Raw genomic sequence first — 18,152 nt, 5'->3', positions numbered from 1 at the left:
CATGAGGCCGTATTACCTACATAATATGAAAGTTTTGTATAAATCAGGGATGTTGCAAGTTATGCAGTGGAGTCCAAAAACATTTTATAGGCAACACAGCACAAACTATAATTACCCCACCATTCTATCCTCTAGACCAGACGTATTCACACTTTTGCTACATGAACCCCTTTTCTGTCTTTGGGTGTAAACAAAAAGTTTGACTATTTTCAGCTGAAATATTTGGGTGATGTCCCTAATAAACTAGTAACTGATCTACTTGTTTCATGATAGTTAAGAAAGCCGTACATTAATAGGCTTCATTTCATTTTTGCTCTCTTCCTTCTCTCTTTTCAAACTTTTTTTTTTTTTTTTGGGAGAAGTAGTTTTGCCAACATGCACACATTCACCTGCCTTTCTATTTCCAAATGTGCTCATGTCCATTGTTAAGTTTCCAGGTATACGCTAATACTCATCTATCAGTATGAACTTATAACACAATTATTTTTCTTGTTTTGCTGTATTATTTTTTTAGCGGTAAATTTTCAAGTTTAAAAAAAAAAAAAAAAACTGGACCTTTATAATTTTCTCTCAACACTGCATATACAGACTAGACCAATTTGGAGGAAACACTGCAGATCTGGCAACCCTGCTCTCAGTCAAATCAGTTGTTTGCTCTATTCTCATACATTCTCATTATATATTTCTTTTCCCCACTAATCGCCACTGCAGTAGCCACACACGTGCACACGAGTTTATTTGTTCGCACATTTGTCTTTGTCCTTGTTTGTGGATTCTCCGTTATGTTATGGTTCGCGCCTACAATCAGGGTTGGGGAGTCGATTTGCGTGCAAGTGTAGTGCTATTTGGGAGTTTGTGATTGTCATTATGTTGTAAAATATAAACGTATACATATTATACGTATATGTAATAATCTAATCAGTGACTTGACCCATGGTATAGTTGACTGTGCCAGAGGGGCTGGTTTGAGTATTTCAGAAACTGCGGCTCTTCTGACGTCTCTAGACGTTACAAAAAGCGTCTTGTGAGCGGCAGTTCTTCAGGTAGAAATACCATGTTGAAACTAATCAGACTGGTTCAATCTGACAGGAAGGCCGCGGTTACTTAAAAAGCAAGTCAGTACAACTGTGGTGAGCAGAAGAGCATCACAGAATGCACAACACATCAGCAGAAGAACACAGCACATTCCACTCCTGTCAGCCAAGAACAGGAAGAACAGGAAGGAAACACAGGCTCACCAATCCTGGACAGGTGAAGACTGGAAAAACATCACCTGATCTGATGAACCCTGCGGCATTGCAGATGATAGGGTCAGAATCTGGCGTCATCACGAATCCGTATGTCGATAATTCAGGCTGGTGGTGATATCCTGTAATGGCTACTTCCAGCATGATCGTGTGCTAAGCCAGAAAACAGAGGTGATCTCAACCTTGTTCCGTTTACATGACAGTGAGTTCAGTGTACTTCAGTAACCTCCTCAGTCAGCAGATCTGATGCCAGTAGAGCATCCAGTAGAATGTGGTAGAACGAGAGATTCACAGAAAGAACGTGTAACATTTCCACCACCAGCACCACTCCATCCCAACCAGTTCTTAAGCTGAAGCATGGCCAGAAGCTTTTAGTGTCGCTGCTCGTACGCAGAAGGTTGCCTTTGTCTTCAAAAGTGCTTCCTTGTGCTTCGAAAGTGAGTGAATGAAAAAAGCACAGTTCATAATAACACTCAAGAATAACACTTTTGTGATTTTTTTATTCCTGTTGCTCTTTAGTGCTAGACTTATCTGCATTGGGTCATAATATTTTAATTATGATATTTATCAGTAGGCAACATTTTTTTTCTTGTTTGTTTATTACTTGCTTCATTAATGTAATTTTTGATGTGCTATCATGTCAGCCTTCCCTGAGTTTCTGGGAAATTTACTGTTTCTATAACCGTCTCCTATTGCTAAAGTATATTCTATGACCTTCCTTTATTGTTAAATGTATATTTATTTTCATTCTTTATTTCTTAGAAATAAGATACTGGTAGAAATCCTCTTTCTTCCACCAAATGAGTGCGTGTATCAGGATTTCCGATGGTCGTGTGAGCCGAAACTTTTCCCCCCCTCTGCACACGATCGGGCGTCACATGGTTTTTGTCATGCTAAATACAAGTCTTCTTTTTCTTTGGATGCCTTTTCTTTACTCCTCTTATCTCATTTTTATTAAAATTTGCTATAGCATGGCCCGTGAAACCCAATATTAGCCAAAGCATCCTGAAGCTGAATCAAACTTTTATTCAATCAGCACATTTTGGCAATGACACTTTCTGTTGTGTTAAATTTGGTCTAGAATTTTACTGTAAATACGATTATCCCTCTTTATTTATAGAAAAGTTACACCCACACGTGTGTATAGACTATGCTCCCTCCATAGTACAAGCAGTCCAAGTGCTTCAGATCATTACAAACTGCTTTGTTGAGTTTAAAATTGGTTTTGAATGCTCAGAAAACAAAGTTCATGGTCTTCTCACAAGCTCGCTCACAGCTGCTTGATGATGGTAGTATTTTCATGTCCGATAGTAAATCCATTGAAAGGGTGTCTTCGTACAAGTACCTGGGTATATGGATAGACAACAAGCTTTTATTTAATGTACATATGGCTAATCTAGGTAGGAAGCTCAAAGTAAAGATTGGCTTTTATTTTTGAAATAAATCTTGTTTTACTTTAAATGCCAAGAAAAAACTTGTGGAAGCTAGTTTTTTGCCTGTGATTGATTATGGTGATACTAGTGAGCCTTGATTCAGGGTACCATGAATCCTTACATTTTATAACAAATGTCAAGTCTCTTACTCACCATTGCATTCTTTATGACTTGGTGGGTTGGACATCACTGACCACTCGCACTGGTATATATATATTTTTAATCTATAAAGCTATACTGGGGAAGCTTCTAGTTTTTTCTCATGTTTTTTTCCCCTGTAATGTATCATTTTTTATTTGTCTGAATAATTTATTCATTTTCAGTTTAACCTTATTTGTTTGTTTGTTTATTGTAGGTAGGAGATTCAGCAAGATGAGGAGTCTTTGTAATTTTTGTAATCTTTGGAACCTACATTTTTCTCTGAAAAAGTAAATAATCTTTTTATTTTGTAGTGTTAGTAAATCTGTGAGAATCATGTGATGTTTATTTCTGAGGAAATTATAAAGTTCTTTAGTGTAGTAAAAACATATATCTCACAGGTCGATGGAAGCCAGCAAGTAAGTTTTACAATTTCACACAATATTTTACAATTAATTTAATATCCCACCAAGCGAATGTCTCATACTTCATGGGTATGTTGACTCCTATGGGTATGTTGAGTATCATATAGTGCCAAAAAGTGCAGGTGTAATTAATTTGCAAGAGTAATCAGAGGAAAAAAGACTCTTGGAATTTAGCTAACTGTGTTTATATAGTGTGCTGCCATATTCAGGTGAAAGGAAAAAATGCTACATGTTGGCTTTTGGGCGACAGATCATACAATTTACGAGAGAAGCCGCGGGCTGTATTTGGCCCTGGGGCTGGACTTTGGACACTCGTGCTCTAGACCTGCCACTAAGCACAGTTACAGTAGTTTCTGTAAGCCTCCTCTTCATATGCCAAAACATAATACTGACTTACCCCATACAGTGGGTTCAGAAAGTATTGTTTCTGCACATTTTATTGTTATAGTTTCAATTACAATGGATTAAATTGACTTTTTTGCCATTACAATAATGCATTATGACAAATCTATTACGAAAACATGTTCATATATTTTTGTGGATTTATTAACTTAATATATAATATTAATCTATAACATAATAAAATGTGCAGGAAGTAAAGGGGTCTGAATACTCTCTGAACCCAGTGAATATTTTATTTGGATTCCAGCTGCTCTGGCTCCAGACTCCAGATTATTTCACTAGTCTGTTTTGGAGTCTGACGAAGGTCTGGCAAATGTATTCAAAACACGGGTGCTGACGTGAACTGGATGATGATGTTTTCCTACTTGTACAATATGCCTACTTTCTGATTGAAGGAAGTTTGCTAGTGGGACAGATGTTCCACCTGTCAGTGATTTTGATGAACCTTGTCATGACCTTGCACATGTTGTGCTTCACAATATATCTACACTGAGAAAAGAGAAGGTACCTGAGCTCAGCTTTGTCCCCCTGGTCAGATAGGCTTCTAATGCTTGAGCACGCATCTAGCAGAGCATTAAAACCTTATAATACTGTAGAATGTTACTAATAAAAATAAGCCAGAAGCCAAACAATATTTATTGCTAGAGAGGAGAAAAAGCAATGCTTTACAAAACCTTGGAATTAAAAAGGTCTATCTAACAATACTGTGATTTTAAGATTTTCTTTCCTATTTTTATATCTACTGAGAAATATTTTAATGTAAAATATTTCACACATATTCAGTGGCCTGTAAATAAAATATTTATAATATTAACTCACCAAAAAAAAAAAAAAAAACATCAGATAGGACCTTGTCATTCCATGGGCTCCATGACTGTGCTGATTGCACCCAGATCACAGAGTTAGGCTAGGTTAGGTTCTTGCATAGCCATGGGTTCTCGCATCACAGTTGTGGGGGATCCGGGATGGAAATGTGGCTTAGTGTTAAATCCCACAGACCAAATGTTATGGGTGGTTGGTGACGTGTTACCTTTGAAGCATGGAAATCTAGCAATGATTGGCTGAATTAACTCTGACTGCTGTGATTTTATACCTTCCTCTTTTGTAGCTATGAATTAGTTCATCTACATGGTCGCGGTGAATCCAGAGCCAGTCCCGGCAACGCTGGGCGCAGGGTGTGGAGAATCTACCCCGGATGGGTCACCTGTCCATCACTTTGCTACGTCCTAATGATATTTCTATATTATGTTTTGCATTCCTATTCACACTGCCCTCTTCTCTGGCCTCGAAGTGACTATTCAGGGCCCCTAGATGGAGACAGCCCTCAAAAGATGGTGAGAAGCCCCACAAAGACTGCACCGCGTAGTGCCTATAAATTTATGGGACACCCTTGCTGGCAGTGGCAATGGAGAGATTAATTATAGTCTTATAATTTTCTTATATTTTTTAGTCTTATAATTTCCCCATTGTTATATAATGTTTTTGACAGTACAATGATGGTCAGATTATTTGTCTGTTCTTTTGGGGGTGCCATACTACTGAACGGATCTTTTAATCAGTACACTAAGACCCTGCCCACTGAGGAGCTGCCGGGTGTATGATTGGTCAACGGCTTTTTGTGTAAAAGTGCACTGGTTTAGGGAAGATGGTCAGTCACTGTACAATCTAACCAGCTGTATGAGCATGGAGCATGGAGCTGAATGCCATGCCAAATGATGATCCTACAAAGTAAGTCATTAAGGAGTACTTTATGATTCTTGTAATTTACATATTCAAATGTCTAAAGACATTTCTACTGAATTATGTAATTGACACTACAACTATAGCTCTTTGTGAAAATACCTTTGTATCTTTGTAAATATTTTTATTTTACCAATATTGTATATATTCTCTTATATGCGTTGTATAAGAATTTTAATCTGCAAAAGGTAATGCTGTTTTTTTTTTTTTTTTTTTGGCAATATTTTGATTGTTTATGCATAGCCTTGGACTTTTGCATTACAAACACTGTCAATGCCCTTAAACAGAATGACGCAATCCTCATTTGTGGTTTAAAATGTTCCATAACACCCACTAGTCATTAAGTCCTTTCTTGCATGGTGGAATAGTCACCTTCCTCATTTTAAGAATAGCTGTGTCACAAGAGAATAAGTATCACGTTCAGCGGGTTTATGTTTGGTGAAATGAGAACTTGCTGCTGTGCTGGTCACTTTAGGTGAAATGTAGAATGGTCTGGGTTAATTTCATACATAGTTGAATACTTTTTGATAGATTTGATAAAATAGTTTGACTTGGATTTGAACTCTGACCTCCAGTCACAGAATCATACGTAAAGCGTAAGTTATCACTGCTTCCCGTAACTCTATGTTCATGTGTCTGAACTTGTTGGCAATTGTAATTTTTCCTTCAAGCACCACATTATTTAAATTTCTAACAGTTACTGGCTGTCTCTTTCAGTAACCTGATGTCCATGAGCCTTGAGCAGAGATTGGAAGAAAGCCTACGAGATGACCTGAGATATTACTTCATGAGTCCCTGTGAGAAATACAGAGCACGGCGACAGCTACCATGGAAGCTGACAGTACAGATTTTAAAAATAGTCATGATTACAACTCAGGTATTCAGATAATCTGTGTGATTTACTGGAATGTCTTAGACTTCTTTAAGTCTCATTCTGCAGCACCAGTGAAGTAACAATGGATAAGTAGAAAATGTCTTTAGTATCACACAACAGTAAGCTCAAATTGTTACTTGACTACTAGACAGATACAGAACGCAATTCCTCAAAAGATGCAGTAGGCTGAGCAAGATCTGAGAAATTTCCTCTAGAATAACGAAGAAATATATCTGTTCTCTCTGTTCCTTTTGAAGCTTATTCTCTTCGGGCTTAACAACCAGCTCGTAGTGACCTACAAAGAAGAGAACTTGATGGCCTTCAAGAATTTGTTCCTGAAGAGCTACAGTGGTGTGGAGGAGGATGACTATAGTGTAGCTGTCTATACTAAACAGAGCGTCTTTGACCATCTATACTACATCATAGATCAGGTTTGGGGTTTTTTTCACTCTCAGGTGTCTCATCTTCACTTTTTATTGCATTTATTTAATTTGTGTATTATGTATTGTGCATTATACGAAAACGCTTGGGTTTTGGACCTTCACTTTTTTGGTTCCTTGCCAATTCCAACTTTTATAGAGTTGTCATGTTGTACAGAAATGTTTGATTTTTTTTATAAGCTGAATTTTATTGAATGTTTGATTAATATCTATATTTGACATGAAAAAGCCATTGAAGCTGGTATGGCAATAAACTTAAATACAAACTAACAAACATTGCCAATTCCCAGCCAGTAGCTCTTCCTTATCACACAACAGCTACCAACTGCATGGTGTGACAGTTACGACATGTTTTCACTAAGATAGGAGCAGATCTGTTGAACCACTGCTCATTCAACATCACAAGGCAGCACACTCGGTGGAAAAGGCTACCTGCCTTATTCCGGTCCAGTTCTATATACAATAGGGGTTTAATAATACCTTAATAATACCTATAAATGACTATTTGTATCTGTTTACTCAAGTTCTTAACTGGTCTCAGCCTCGTGGGCGCCTTTTGTTCTGTTGTTTCCAAACAACAGTGTCCTGCACAAATCAAGGAAATGTTGTTTATAGTTGACAACAGTAGCCGCCTAATAATATCCTTTCAGATTTACTTCAGTTTTTATGTTTGTTACATTCCAGAAAGATCAGAAACGATCTTTCACATATTAACATATTTAGTTTGTGAATTTCAGGCCAGTTTGTATGGTAGAACTATGGATTTTGGTTGGGCTACCACTGACAATAGAAACAAAAAACCCATATAGCGCACCTACTATTGCTATCATGTTAATAATCATAGTATTTGTCCTGCTAACTTCAAATTTGCAGCCTTCAAGCTCACGCCAGCATCACAAGTAAAAGTAAAAGCCTCCGGCTTGCACATCTCTACTCTTAAGCAGATGCCTGAGAACTTTTCAAATAGTGTAGCTAACTCCTATTCCTATCTGTATTCACATGTTCTCCCTGTGTCTGTGTGGGTTTCCTCCGGGTTCTCTGGTTTCCTTCCACCAGTATGTGGATTGGCTGTGATAAATTGCCTCTAAATGTGTGAATGAGCAGATGAATGTTTGTGTCTGTGGTATCCTGCAATGGACTTCCCATCTAGGCATCCCATCCAGGGTGTATTCCTGCCTCATTCCCTCCTTTGTTCTCTGTGATAGACCTCGGCTCCACTGTGACCCTGATCTAAACGTCAGGATTTGAACTCTAAATGAATGCTGTTAAAATGTAACATACTTTATATTACTTTTTGATGTGAATATTTGATTACTTGAAAACCTAACATGAAATGTATGACAGTACACGTGGACTTCATCAGGATTTTCATCAGGATGGTTCGGAATCACTTTATTTTGCCAAATACAGTATGTTACACATACAGTATGAAGAATTTGTAATGGTGTGTGCACACATGTATGACATGTAACATACTAAACAGACCAGATAAGTGCACGGACTATTGACAATATTCAAGAAAATAGACATTTAACTAAGCGAAATTTTAAATAAAAATAGAATAATAGCCTAAAGGATTAGATATAATGAAGAAATTGTGAAAGTAACCAAAAGTTGAAGAAGTGAAAATGTATACATGTAGCGTCTGAGGAAACAGAAATTAAATAACTATTGTTTACAGTATGTTAGAGAACGAACATGCAGATGCATTGTACAGAGGAGTTAGAGCTACAGTAAGAGCCACAGTGAGAGTGTTCGGCACAACGGGCAACATTTCCACTGTGTTAGTGAGCGTCACAGCTGTGAGGAGAAAGCTGTTGGCGTATCTTGTTGTGCTGTCTTTGATGGCTCTGAGTCTTCTTCCAGAGAGAAGTGGCTGGAAGAGGTGATGCCCAGGGTGACAGGGGTGAGCTATCATCTTGCCAGCACACCTTGTGACCCTGTTGTTGGCTCTCTCTTGCTAGGTGGACGATCCAAATCAGATGGTTATAGATGAAGTGAGGATGGACTTGATGATCGCTGTGTAGAACTCGATCATCGGTGCATGTGGAAAGTTGAACTTATTCAGCTGCCTAAGAAAGACTATGCTCTTCTGCGCTCTCTTGGCTATGGAGACAATGTTTCCATCCCATTTCAGGTCGCTGGATATGGCGGTGCTGAGGAACTTGAGGGACTCCACAGTGGAAACCACAGAGCCGTTGAGTAAAAGTGTGTCTAAATAAAATGAGTTTATAAGAGAACAAAAATGTGTGTTATCTGTCTTGCAGTACTCTCAGTTGGACCAGCTGTCTGTGGGCTCTGTCAGCTATGCCGAGGAGGATGGAAAGTTACTTCCTTTGGTCATCTGTAAAGAGTACTACAGACAGGGCAGCGGGAAGCATTCAGAAGAAACCTACCATATAGATGCCCAAACTGAGTCAGGTTATTGCTCATGTCTTTTCATTTTATTATATTTATTTTCTGGAAAGGTGATTTTTTCCCCCCAAATCCCTTTTGAGGAAAAGAGTGGTAAAGGTCAGTAGTAAAATAATGTTCATTTAAGGGGAAAAAAAAAAAAAAAAAAAAAAGAAAGAATAACAGGCCAGCACTTGGTCTGCCTTTAATTGAGCGTTGATCAAAGACAGGAAAAAAAATTACATTTTAAATTTATTTACATTTTAATTAATTTAAATTCTTTACATGTATTAAACATTTAACTGTGTTTATATGGCATATCTATAAGATTATCAGAATAAAGTCAGAATAAATGATAGATAATTGCAGTAGTGATACATTGCCATTTCACTAACATTTATTATGTACATTTCAGCTTGCCTAACTTTGGATCCCAGATCTGCTGCAACATGGAATACTAACAATGCCTCTTTTTTTGACATTGACTTTTACAGGTGTGCACATCTAAATATTGTTCTTTTTCTGTCTTTATCATTACATCTTTAGCTGCTTAAACCACATCTATTTCTTGTTAAACAGACTTGTCACTATTGAAATCTCATTCCGACTTAAAGGAATCAACCTACAGACTGTCCTTTCACACGAGTTGCCTGATTGTTACACTTTTGCTGTTTCGGTAAGATGTTGTTTAGCAAAACTTGCAAATTTGCAACGTCAAATTAATAAGGATTGGAAGATGCCATTACAGAGGGCCTTGTTATGTTAATCATTTGATTCTTCCGCAGATTACCTTTGACAATCGGTGCCATAGTGGAAAAGTGAAAATTACCCTTGATATTGATGCTGTTAGCAGTGTATGCAAAAACTGGAACATTTCAGGAACTGGTATGAGAAGAAATATTACTGACACAATCTAAGTGTTGACTAATTAAATACATTTGTTTATATGAAAGACCTACTTTTTGTTCACGGGGGGTATTTTGTTTCTGTTCTTAACCAGGGACTGCCTAAATTTAGATATAAGATTTAAAGGATGAATAATGGACATGAGCAGGTCATGTTTTAATAATTGTTTAGTTCAGTGACACTGCTAAAATTATAATAAATGTTAACTGATGTGATGCTAAATAAATTAAAAAAAAAAAAAAAAAAACACACGCATATACAACTTGTGTACTCAATATAATGAAATACAGATTCTTGTGAAATTTTTATATTCAGTTAGGTAAGAAACTGAAATACATTTATTTAGATATTTATGGAAAATGTGTCTGTTATTAGAAATAATTTTCTAATTTTCTAATTTTCTTTCAGCTCAGAAGAATCACTACCTTATAATCTTTGATGCTGTTGTTATCCTAGTGTGTCTGATCTCTTCTGTGCTTTGCATTCGCTCTATTTTTCTTGCAATTAGATTACTTCAGGTAAACCCCTGTCCATGAAGAATAATTATTTATGAATATATATTACAGACATGTCCAATTTTTTTTTTTAAAAACTGGGCTTTGTATGACTTGCACAAGTTGTGTATCTGTACATAAATTGTGCATTTTCTGAGACGTTTTATGATAATTTTATCTTCTTGCAGAGATTTTCCAAATTCTGTGTTTGGAAATACAATCATAAAGTATGTGAGGAGGACCAACGAGAATTTTTAAATGGCTGGTACGTCTTGGTAATTATCAGTGATGTTATGGCAATCATAGGGTCAATACTGAAGATGGAAATTCAGGCAAAGGTAATTATGAAATACTAATTAATAGTAATAAGGAATGAATTTTATTGCGTTTTATAGGCTTATTTCGATCAGCATTATTGTAGAGGAAAAATTAGCCATGTTGGTTTACTTTGTCACATTCATATCAGTTAATATTTATAATAACTTTTGAATGTCTACAGATATTATTTCATGAATCTCCCAAGAGCAGATCCATACTTACCTGCCCCACTCTCATAACCATAAAGCTTTAATTTGGACATTAACTAAATGTTTTAAGATGAATAACTGAATTTTAAGATGATAGTTTCAGGGTTTCAATTTGTTGCCATTGTTCAATGGCAGTTTACTTTAACACCAAGGAAGAAAAATAAATTTCCCTCACTGCCAAGATAAGCATTCTGTGTCATTCCTCTTCTTTTCCTCTCAGAGCCTGACAAGCTATGATGTGTGTAGCATCTTTTTAGGAACATCCACACTCATGGTGTGGGTTGGTGTCATCAGATATTTAGGTTACTTCCAGAAGTATAATGTGAGTAAGCCTTCATCACTCATCACATGTACACTTTGTTAACATTCAATGTCTCATTTTTTAGTCCATAAATGAGATCCTGTAGCCAGCAATGTGTCTTATGTGTATTGATTTATTAGCATTATTTAGGCTTACATACTGTATATGTACAGTCAGGTCCGGACGTATTTGGACAGTGACAGAGTTTTTGTGATTTTGCCTTTATACACCACCACAATGGATTTGAAATAAAACAATCAAGATGTGATGGAAGTGTAGACTTTCAGCTTTATTTTAAGAGGTTCCACAAAAAATATGGCATTTACCATTTGGGAATTACAGCCATTTTCAACAAAGTACCTCCATTTTCAGGGGCTCAAAGGTATTTGTATGCTGTATGTTACATATAACATACAGCATACATTGTAGTTAGTTATTAAGACCTATAATAATCATCTCTGCCGTTGCAGGTTCTTATCCTTACTATGCAGGCAGCCTTACCCAAGGTTCTCCGCTTCTGCTGCTGTGCAGGAATGATTTATCTGGGCTACACATTCTGTGGGTGGATCGTTTTAGGGCCCTACCATGAAAAGGTAAAATAGTACATAGTGTTGAATTTGTATGTTCTTGGGAAATGTTAGATGCAGTAAGTGTGTACTGTGTTCCTCAGTCTTATGACCATAAGATGGCAGCATTTGTATGGTGATAGCGAAAGCTTACTGTTGTCTAGTTTAAGCAATGGATGTGTGAAAATGACCTCTTGTATTTTTTTCTTGTACGTAATCTTTCAAGCAAGTAATTAATCGTGTAGTGTCCTGTATGTCTGCATGGATTTGTGCTGATGGGGCCAGTTTGAGGGTCTGAGCCGCGTGGCCGAATGCCTCTTCTCCCTGGTGAACGGGGACGACATGTTCCCGACATTTGCTGAATTCCAGCAGAAGAACACCGTGGTGTGGCTGTTCAGCAGGGTCTACCTCTACTCCTTCATCTCTCTCTTCATCTACATGGTGCTCAGCCTTTTCATAGCTCTCATCACAGATGCTTATGAGAGCATCAAGGTACAACTCTACCAAAGCTACAACTCCTAATCACGACAGCACATAATACAAAGACTGTTAGAGCAAAGTTGTGGGTGCATTTTCAGAAGCTGAGGTGGCATCTTTTCCATGCTTTTTTTTTTTTTAAGTATGAAGAATTTAAAAATGTAATTTAAATATTTATCTTTACTTTTTTGTCCTGTTGTATAACATGACCCTTTTCAAACTGTGGCTCTCCTCATAGTAACAAACTTTTCCTTCCCTTTGTGGGTTAGCGCTACCAGAAAAACGGGTTTCCCATGACAGAGCTGCAGAAGTTCCTGAGTGTGAAGAAGGAGTTCGCAGAGGGGGAGGATGTAGAGAATGCAGAGGAAGGCAGCACCCATCGCTTCTCTACCTTCACTATGCTGTGTGGCTGCAGAAGGTACACAGACTCAGGCTCGTCCCTGCTGAGGTTAGGCCACAGTGGAATAAGAAATGAAATTAGTGGTGGGAGGGAGAAGTGGACACACCCAACTATGTGCTGATTACAGAGGCACGTAGGGCTAGACAGAAAAAAAAAAAAAAAACCTGAGGAGACTTCTCCTTGGCTGTGGGCAGCTCTTGTGATAAGCAAGATCATGTTGTGACAGTTTCTTTTCTCTAATCAGTGTTTTTCAAAAATAGATGATGTTTTCCTTCAAGTATTGGATTTTAAATACTCGGATATACTTTAAATCTCATTTCACATGGTGGACAGTAATGATGTAAAACGTTCAATAGTTCAGTAGTTTTTATCTGATCTCTACTTCACTACACATACAAGACTTTTTTTTTCTGAACATGGCTGTGGGACCTTGGTAATAAATTTACAGTCTCTTCTCTGCATTGTCAACGTGAAGGGACGAACCATTTAATTTCATACGCATATATGAGGGGCTGGAAGATATCCCGAAAGGAAGAGTACTGTGTTTATTTGCTTTGTCCTTGTCCAGCTGGCAGCCTTTATCTGTAGGGAGTGCCACAGAAATCCCAACCATAATTTGATGCTTTATATAAGCCACAGATAAAAGCCACTTACCCACTTATACACTGAGTGACAAGCTATCAAGATCCTGCGAAGACTTGAGAAGAGATGGCAAAGTGGTTTTTGGGTTTTGTGCAGATATTTATCACTGGTCATTAGATTATTGCAACATGTGATGCTTTATGGCCATGTTAATCTCTGTGAAAACGTGTTTAGGCAGTGAGAGGATGCACGTCCTTTTTCTCATTTAGCCACTGAGTGTTTAGGAGGTTTTTTTTTTTTTTTTTTTTTTTTTTTTTTTTTACTCACTCATTTGAGAAAATTATCAGATAACTGGTAGTCTCCCAGTTACAGTAGCTGGATATTTAGATTATGACAATATTCCTCTTTTGCCAGGAAAATATATTAGCTTAACTTAGATATATAAGATAGAAATGCTGTATTGTATCCTGTAGTAATTTCACTTCTTAGGAAATACATGTTATCTGTGTATAATATCAGCTACTTGCACAATCAGATACCATGATTTATCTATTTTACTGCATTATAAAAAGTCATAATCAGTGACTTCTCAAATGTATTTATGATACCAAACCACTGATCAGCCTTTTCAGATACTTCTTTGTTTAAATATGTGTAATTTTCAGTTAAGATCCAGTTTTTTTTTTTTGTTCAATTCTTTAAATAATTATTTAATACTTATAACAATGACTTAAAATGAAAATCCTCTTTATAGTGGTATTGTATGTATGTATGTATGTATATATATATATATATATATATATATATATATATATATATATATATATATATATATATATATATATATATTCCCTAAACATTACAAGAAGATACACAGTCCAGATAAAAGTGCTTAAACATTTATTACTTCTCTTTGCATTCAGAAGTTCTGAAGTATATAAATGAATAAAATAATTGATTAATAATTAATGAAAACAATGTTGCTTGATATCACAACTACACTAGCCTACAGTTTTGCCATCAGAAATCTAAATGCAAACTGGAAACCAGTGTAATAAGAGAAGATATTTGTCCCTTGTGTGTTATGTCACATGCCTAGGTGAGATTGTCCAATGGGATTTTCAGATGGAGAAAAACCCCAGTGATAATTTTTGCTCTTTGATTTGCACAGTGATACAGTTTGCACATGCAAATTAATTTCAAACTGAAGGATTTAATCACAAAGGTTTTGTTTAAAAGGTTTATGATAATTGCAAAGGAAATTTTCTGAAATAATTATTCGTCCCCAAAACAATTCTGGACAAATAAATTACCTAGAAATTAAACTTATATACAGTGACATCCTACAGTGAAGTTATGTAATTGTTATGTAACAGCATTTGTATAATTAATTGGTCTTTAGCAAGAAAATTAAAAAATTAAAATTAAATTAAATAATCTTCACTGATGCTGCCAAATAAAATTACAGTATATTGGTTTCTGGAAAGCTTCAAATAGCATTCAAAGAACTTGCAATATGGCTGCTTGGACATCCTTGAACAAGTTTAATCTGCCAAAACAAGGTTACTGATAAGTAACAAAGGCATTCCTGACAAGTGACACAGAGGATTTACAAAAATAATTGTCTCTGGGAAATGTGTCAAGCCTCATTATTGTTCTTATATTCTGAGGATAACAATTTGACATATAGTACTATATAGAGATAGGTTTTAGAAATTTTAATAATAAAATTATAGCATGTGAATGTTTCTCGTCCACTGTGATCATATTTATTGATAGATTTTTATTGTGACATTTACAGAGAGATGAGATATCTGGATGCTCGGGCCTCCAGAAAGGACTACATTATTACAAGAACTGCATTTGCATTCTTATATTTGTGTGTTGTCTATCTTTGCAGAGTATCCAAAGATGATTGCACCGTTCTCATCAGCTGATAGAGACCATCTCGGGACAGAGAAGAACTAAATGAGCTCAGGCAAGGCCGTCTTCAGTGGAAAACTCTGTGACTGCCGAGCATTTCAAAATGCTTCCATTATACTGTGTATACTGTCTACTTTCTCCCCTATCGTTTACATGTGTATCAGGGATGGGAGCATAACCGGCATTAGCCAAAGGAAGAAGACGATCAGTAACATCCACAAAGAGGACTAGAATATAATTAAGGCTCAGGAGTAAAAAGATTTGCTGGGAAATTCATCTTTATAAGAAGCGTGATGTTATTCCTGCCATATATTACAAATGAAGGAAAGGAAACTATTTTCCATTTACTCATAAACAGAAGTAAGCAGATAAATCTATCGCATTCTGGCTCCAGTGCAATGCATGAACTATTACCCAGTAGTTAGATATTGTTAAGAATATGTATTGGATTGTATTCAGGAAGTTTAATGACTTTAAATTGAAGAAGTTCACAAACTCTGGGGAAAAATGACACTCTGGATGTTTAATACGAAGTAACCCTCTCTCTTTTATTCATTTGTTTATATAGAAGAAAACATTTTTGATGTGTGTCTGCTCTCATTCCTTGTTATTATTAATTAACTCAATTAACTAACTCAATAAAAAGAAAGGTGAGACAACAAAGGCTATAATGCAGTCTTATAAAACATTGCAAGAGTTCCAAGAGTGCTTATGTGTACTGTAAACTGCACCGGGTGTATCATTCTGCTCATCTGTGTTCGCCATGTAAAATTAATTCGAAACTGTTACCACAGTAGTGTTAGCGACATCATCAGTGGACACGACAAATGGTACTTTTCAGGAATACAACTTTTGATGTAAAATATGAAAGCTCATCGATGAAGATAAACAAAGAAAGGAAGCTAATTCTACCGAAAGCACCTTTAACTGGAAAGTACAAATCAATGTTAGCTAGCTAGCCAACGTGCTACAAAGTGAGTGTGGCTTCTTCGGGATCTATTTCTGCTAGCGGAGCAAAAATAAACAGAACATTTGGCCATACTGAAATGTCAGTAACTCGATATTGATTTCTTGTGTACAGAACTGTGGTATAAAAGCAATATCACATGAGCAAGAGTGCGGTTATACTGAATATCGGCACGGCTGTGATTACCTACAGCACTCACCCTATGAGTGGGCTCATGCCTATGGCCAACTCACCGCCCTGCTGATATTCAGTATAACCGCAGTTTTGCTTGTGCGATATTGCTTAAATAGATAGCAGGATGGTTCTTGATTGTGTTTGTGTCTTTCATCATGTATCATGTATATTTTACTCAGACATGACATACATTCATGCATTCATGAATGGGTTGCTGTGGATCTGGAGTCTATAGCGGGAACACCGGATGCAGTAGAGGAATACATCTTGGATGGGACACCAATCCATTGCAGTGCACCATGCACATGCATTCATACCTCGAGGCACTTAGAGGAAGCTGGAGAACCTGAAGGAAACCCACATGGATACAGGGAGAACATGTGAAACTCCATACAGACAGTAACCTGAGGACAGGATTGACCCAGGGCCTTGAGCCGTAAGGTGGAATCACTACCCGCTGAAACACCATGCAGGCCCTTTCTCAGACAACTGTGATTAGAGATTAAAAATTATACTGTAAGGCAGTATATTCCAGACTTTATTCAAATTCTAACTCTAATTAAAAAATGCTATTTCAAATGTGTTGGAGACATTAGATATTCCTCTTATACCACAGAGACTTGCCAACGATTATGATTTTAATTTAGTACTGTATGACACATCTCACTTTTTTAAATGTACATAGTTAATTTTAATGTTATGGAAAGTCCATGAGACTCGAATCTTCAGGACAGAGGAGTTTGCGCTTTCCAGGTTCTCAGTAACATGACAAGCAGTGTTTTTTTTTTTTTTGTCTCATTAACTTTGAGAGAGGAAACAGAGAGGCTAGTGATGGAAAGACTGTATATAATTGCTACAACAATTATATTCTATGTGGAGAATATCTATCTATGTGGAGTGTTTTTGGGCTGGGTTTAATGGGCCATTGGATAGCTTTTGTTATACAGATTTGGCAACCCTTGCTCACCACCCAAAAGACTTACTTGATGCAATTTTGCAATGTCAGCATCTTTGCGAAAGCCACAAACTCCCAGCAGGTCAAGAATCCCTCGGGCCTGAAACTAAATAGTTGTGAAATGTCCTTAGCAATCATTATGTCCATATTTTTAGCATTAATTTTAGCACTATCGCCACAAATTTATACAGATTTTATTTTGAGGTCTTTCCCAAAATCCCATACACAGCTAAAATACAAATATGATTGGAACTGCAAAGGCATTTCATTTTTGACTGGGTTGTAATGTGGGAATGAGAAAATGCAATTATAAATATAAGGATTGTTATTAATTTTTCAATATGACAGAATCATGCCAGTTTGAAAATGAATTGTCATTTAGATTTGCATTTTAATTTTAGCAGGAATTGTTTGTAGTTCATGAACATGCAATTATAAATATGTTTTGCGATTCAATTTGAATTATGTCGTAAATTATGCACACACACAGACAGGAAATGCAGTCACAAATACATGTTTGAATCAGCATTTTCTAATTAGCATTTGAACTTGAACAAAGGCCGCAACTTGGTGCCATACTTCATAGCACCCTAATCTTATCTCAAATGAGCAATTCAGCATGTTTGAGGGTCATATCATGACTGTGGGAATCAGTGATGCAGTTGGTGACTTTGGCTCTGGAGGAAAAACAACCTACTAAAAAAGCAAAACAATCTACTTCTTTGGAAAAATAACATTTTCACTTCATTATATACTAAAAACCAGGTGGTTTTTAGACGAAGGTTTC

General features: G+C 36.6%; 1 protein-coding gene across 2 annotated transcripts; it reads left to right on the top strand.

The window, feature by feature from the left end:
- Positions 1-5,216: 5,216 nt before the first annotated feature.
- mcoln2 (mucolipin TRP cation channel 2) lies at positions 5,217-16,987 on the top strand. Of its 2 annotated transcripts, XM_026930553.3 has the most exons (15): positions 5,217-5,373; positions 6,103-6,262; positions 6,517-6,690; positions 8,967-9,120; positions 9,509-9,587; positions 9,673-9,769; positions 9,879-9,978; positions 10,408-10,517; positions 10,682-10,831; positions 11,241-11,342; positions 11,792-11,914; positions 12,173-12,379; positions 12,634-12,812; positions 15,247-15,324; positions 16,590-16,987. In XM_026930553.3, exons 1-14 carry the CDS (start codon positions 5,336-5,338, stop codon positions 15,281-15,283), a joined length of 1,710 nt encoding a protein of 569 aa, XP_026786354.2. In that variant the 5' UTR covers positions 5,217-5,335; the 3' UTR covers positions 15,284-15,324; positions 16,590-16,987. The 2 variants fall into 2 exon arrangements, with proteins under 2 accessions (XP_026786354.2, XP_053094317.1); XM_053238342.1 differs by lacking the exons at positions 5,217-5,373; positions 16,590-16,987 and adding an exon at positions 5,744-5,981 and having other exon boundaries at positions 15,247-16,494.
- The last annotated feature ends 1,165 nt before the right edge of the window (positions 16,988-18,152 follow it).

The sequence above is a fragment of the Pangasianodon hypophthalmus genome, chromosome 11, assembly GCF_027358585.1.
Source record: "Pangasianodon hypophthalmus isolate fPanHyp1 chromosome 11, fPanHyp1.pri, whole genome shotgun sequence".
NCBI lineage: Eukaryota > Metazoa > Chordata > Actinopteri > Siluriformes > Pangasiidae > Pangasianodon > Pangasianodon hypophthalmus.
Note: the sequence above shows the minus strand (reverse complement) of the source record. Positions and strands in the feature narration are given on the sequence as shown.

Excerpts from the sequence above, each read along its gene's own strand:
- mcoln2 (XM_026930553.3), top strand. The coding sequence starts at position 5,336 with ATGGAGCTGAATGCCATGCCAAATGATGATCCTACAAA. Across the intron at positions 5,374-6,102 it reads CCAAATGATGATCCTACAAA|TAACCTGATGTCCATGAGCC; the intron begins GTAAGTCATTAA and ends TGTCTCTTTCAG. Across the intron at positions 12,813-15,246 it reads TCAGGCTCGTCCCTGCTGAG|AGTATCCAAAGATGATTGCA; the intron begins GTTAGGCCACAG and ends CTATCTTTGCAG.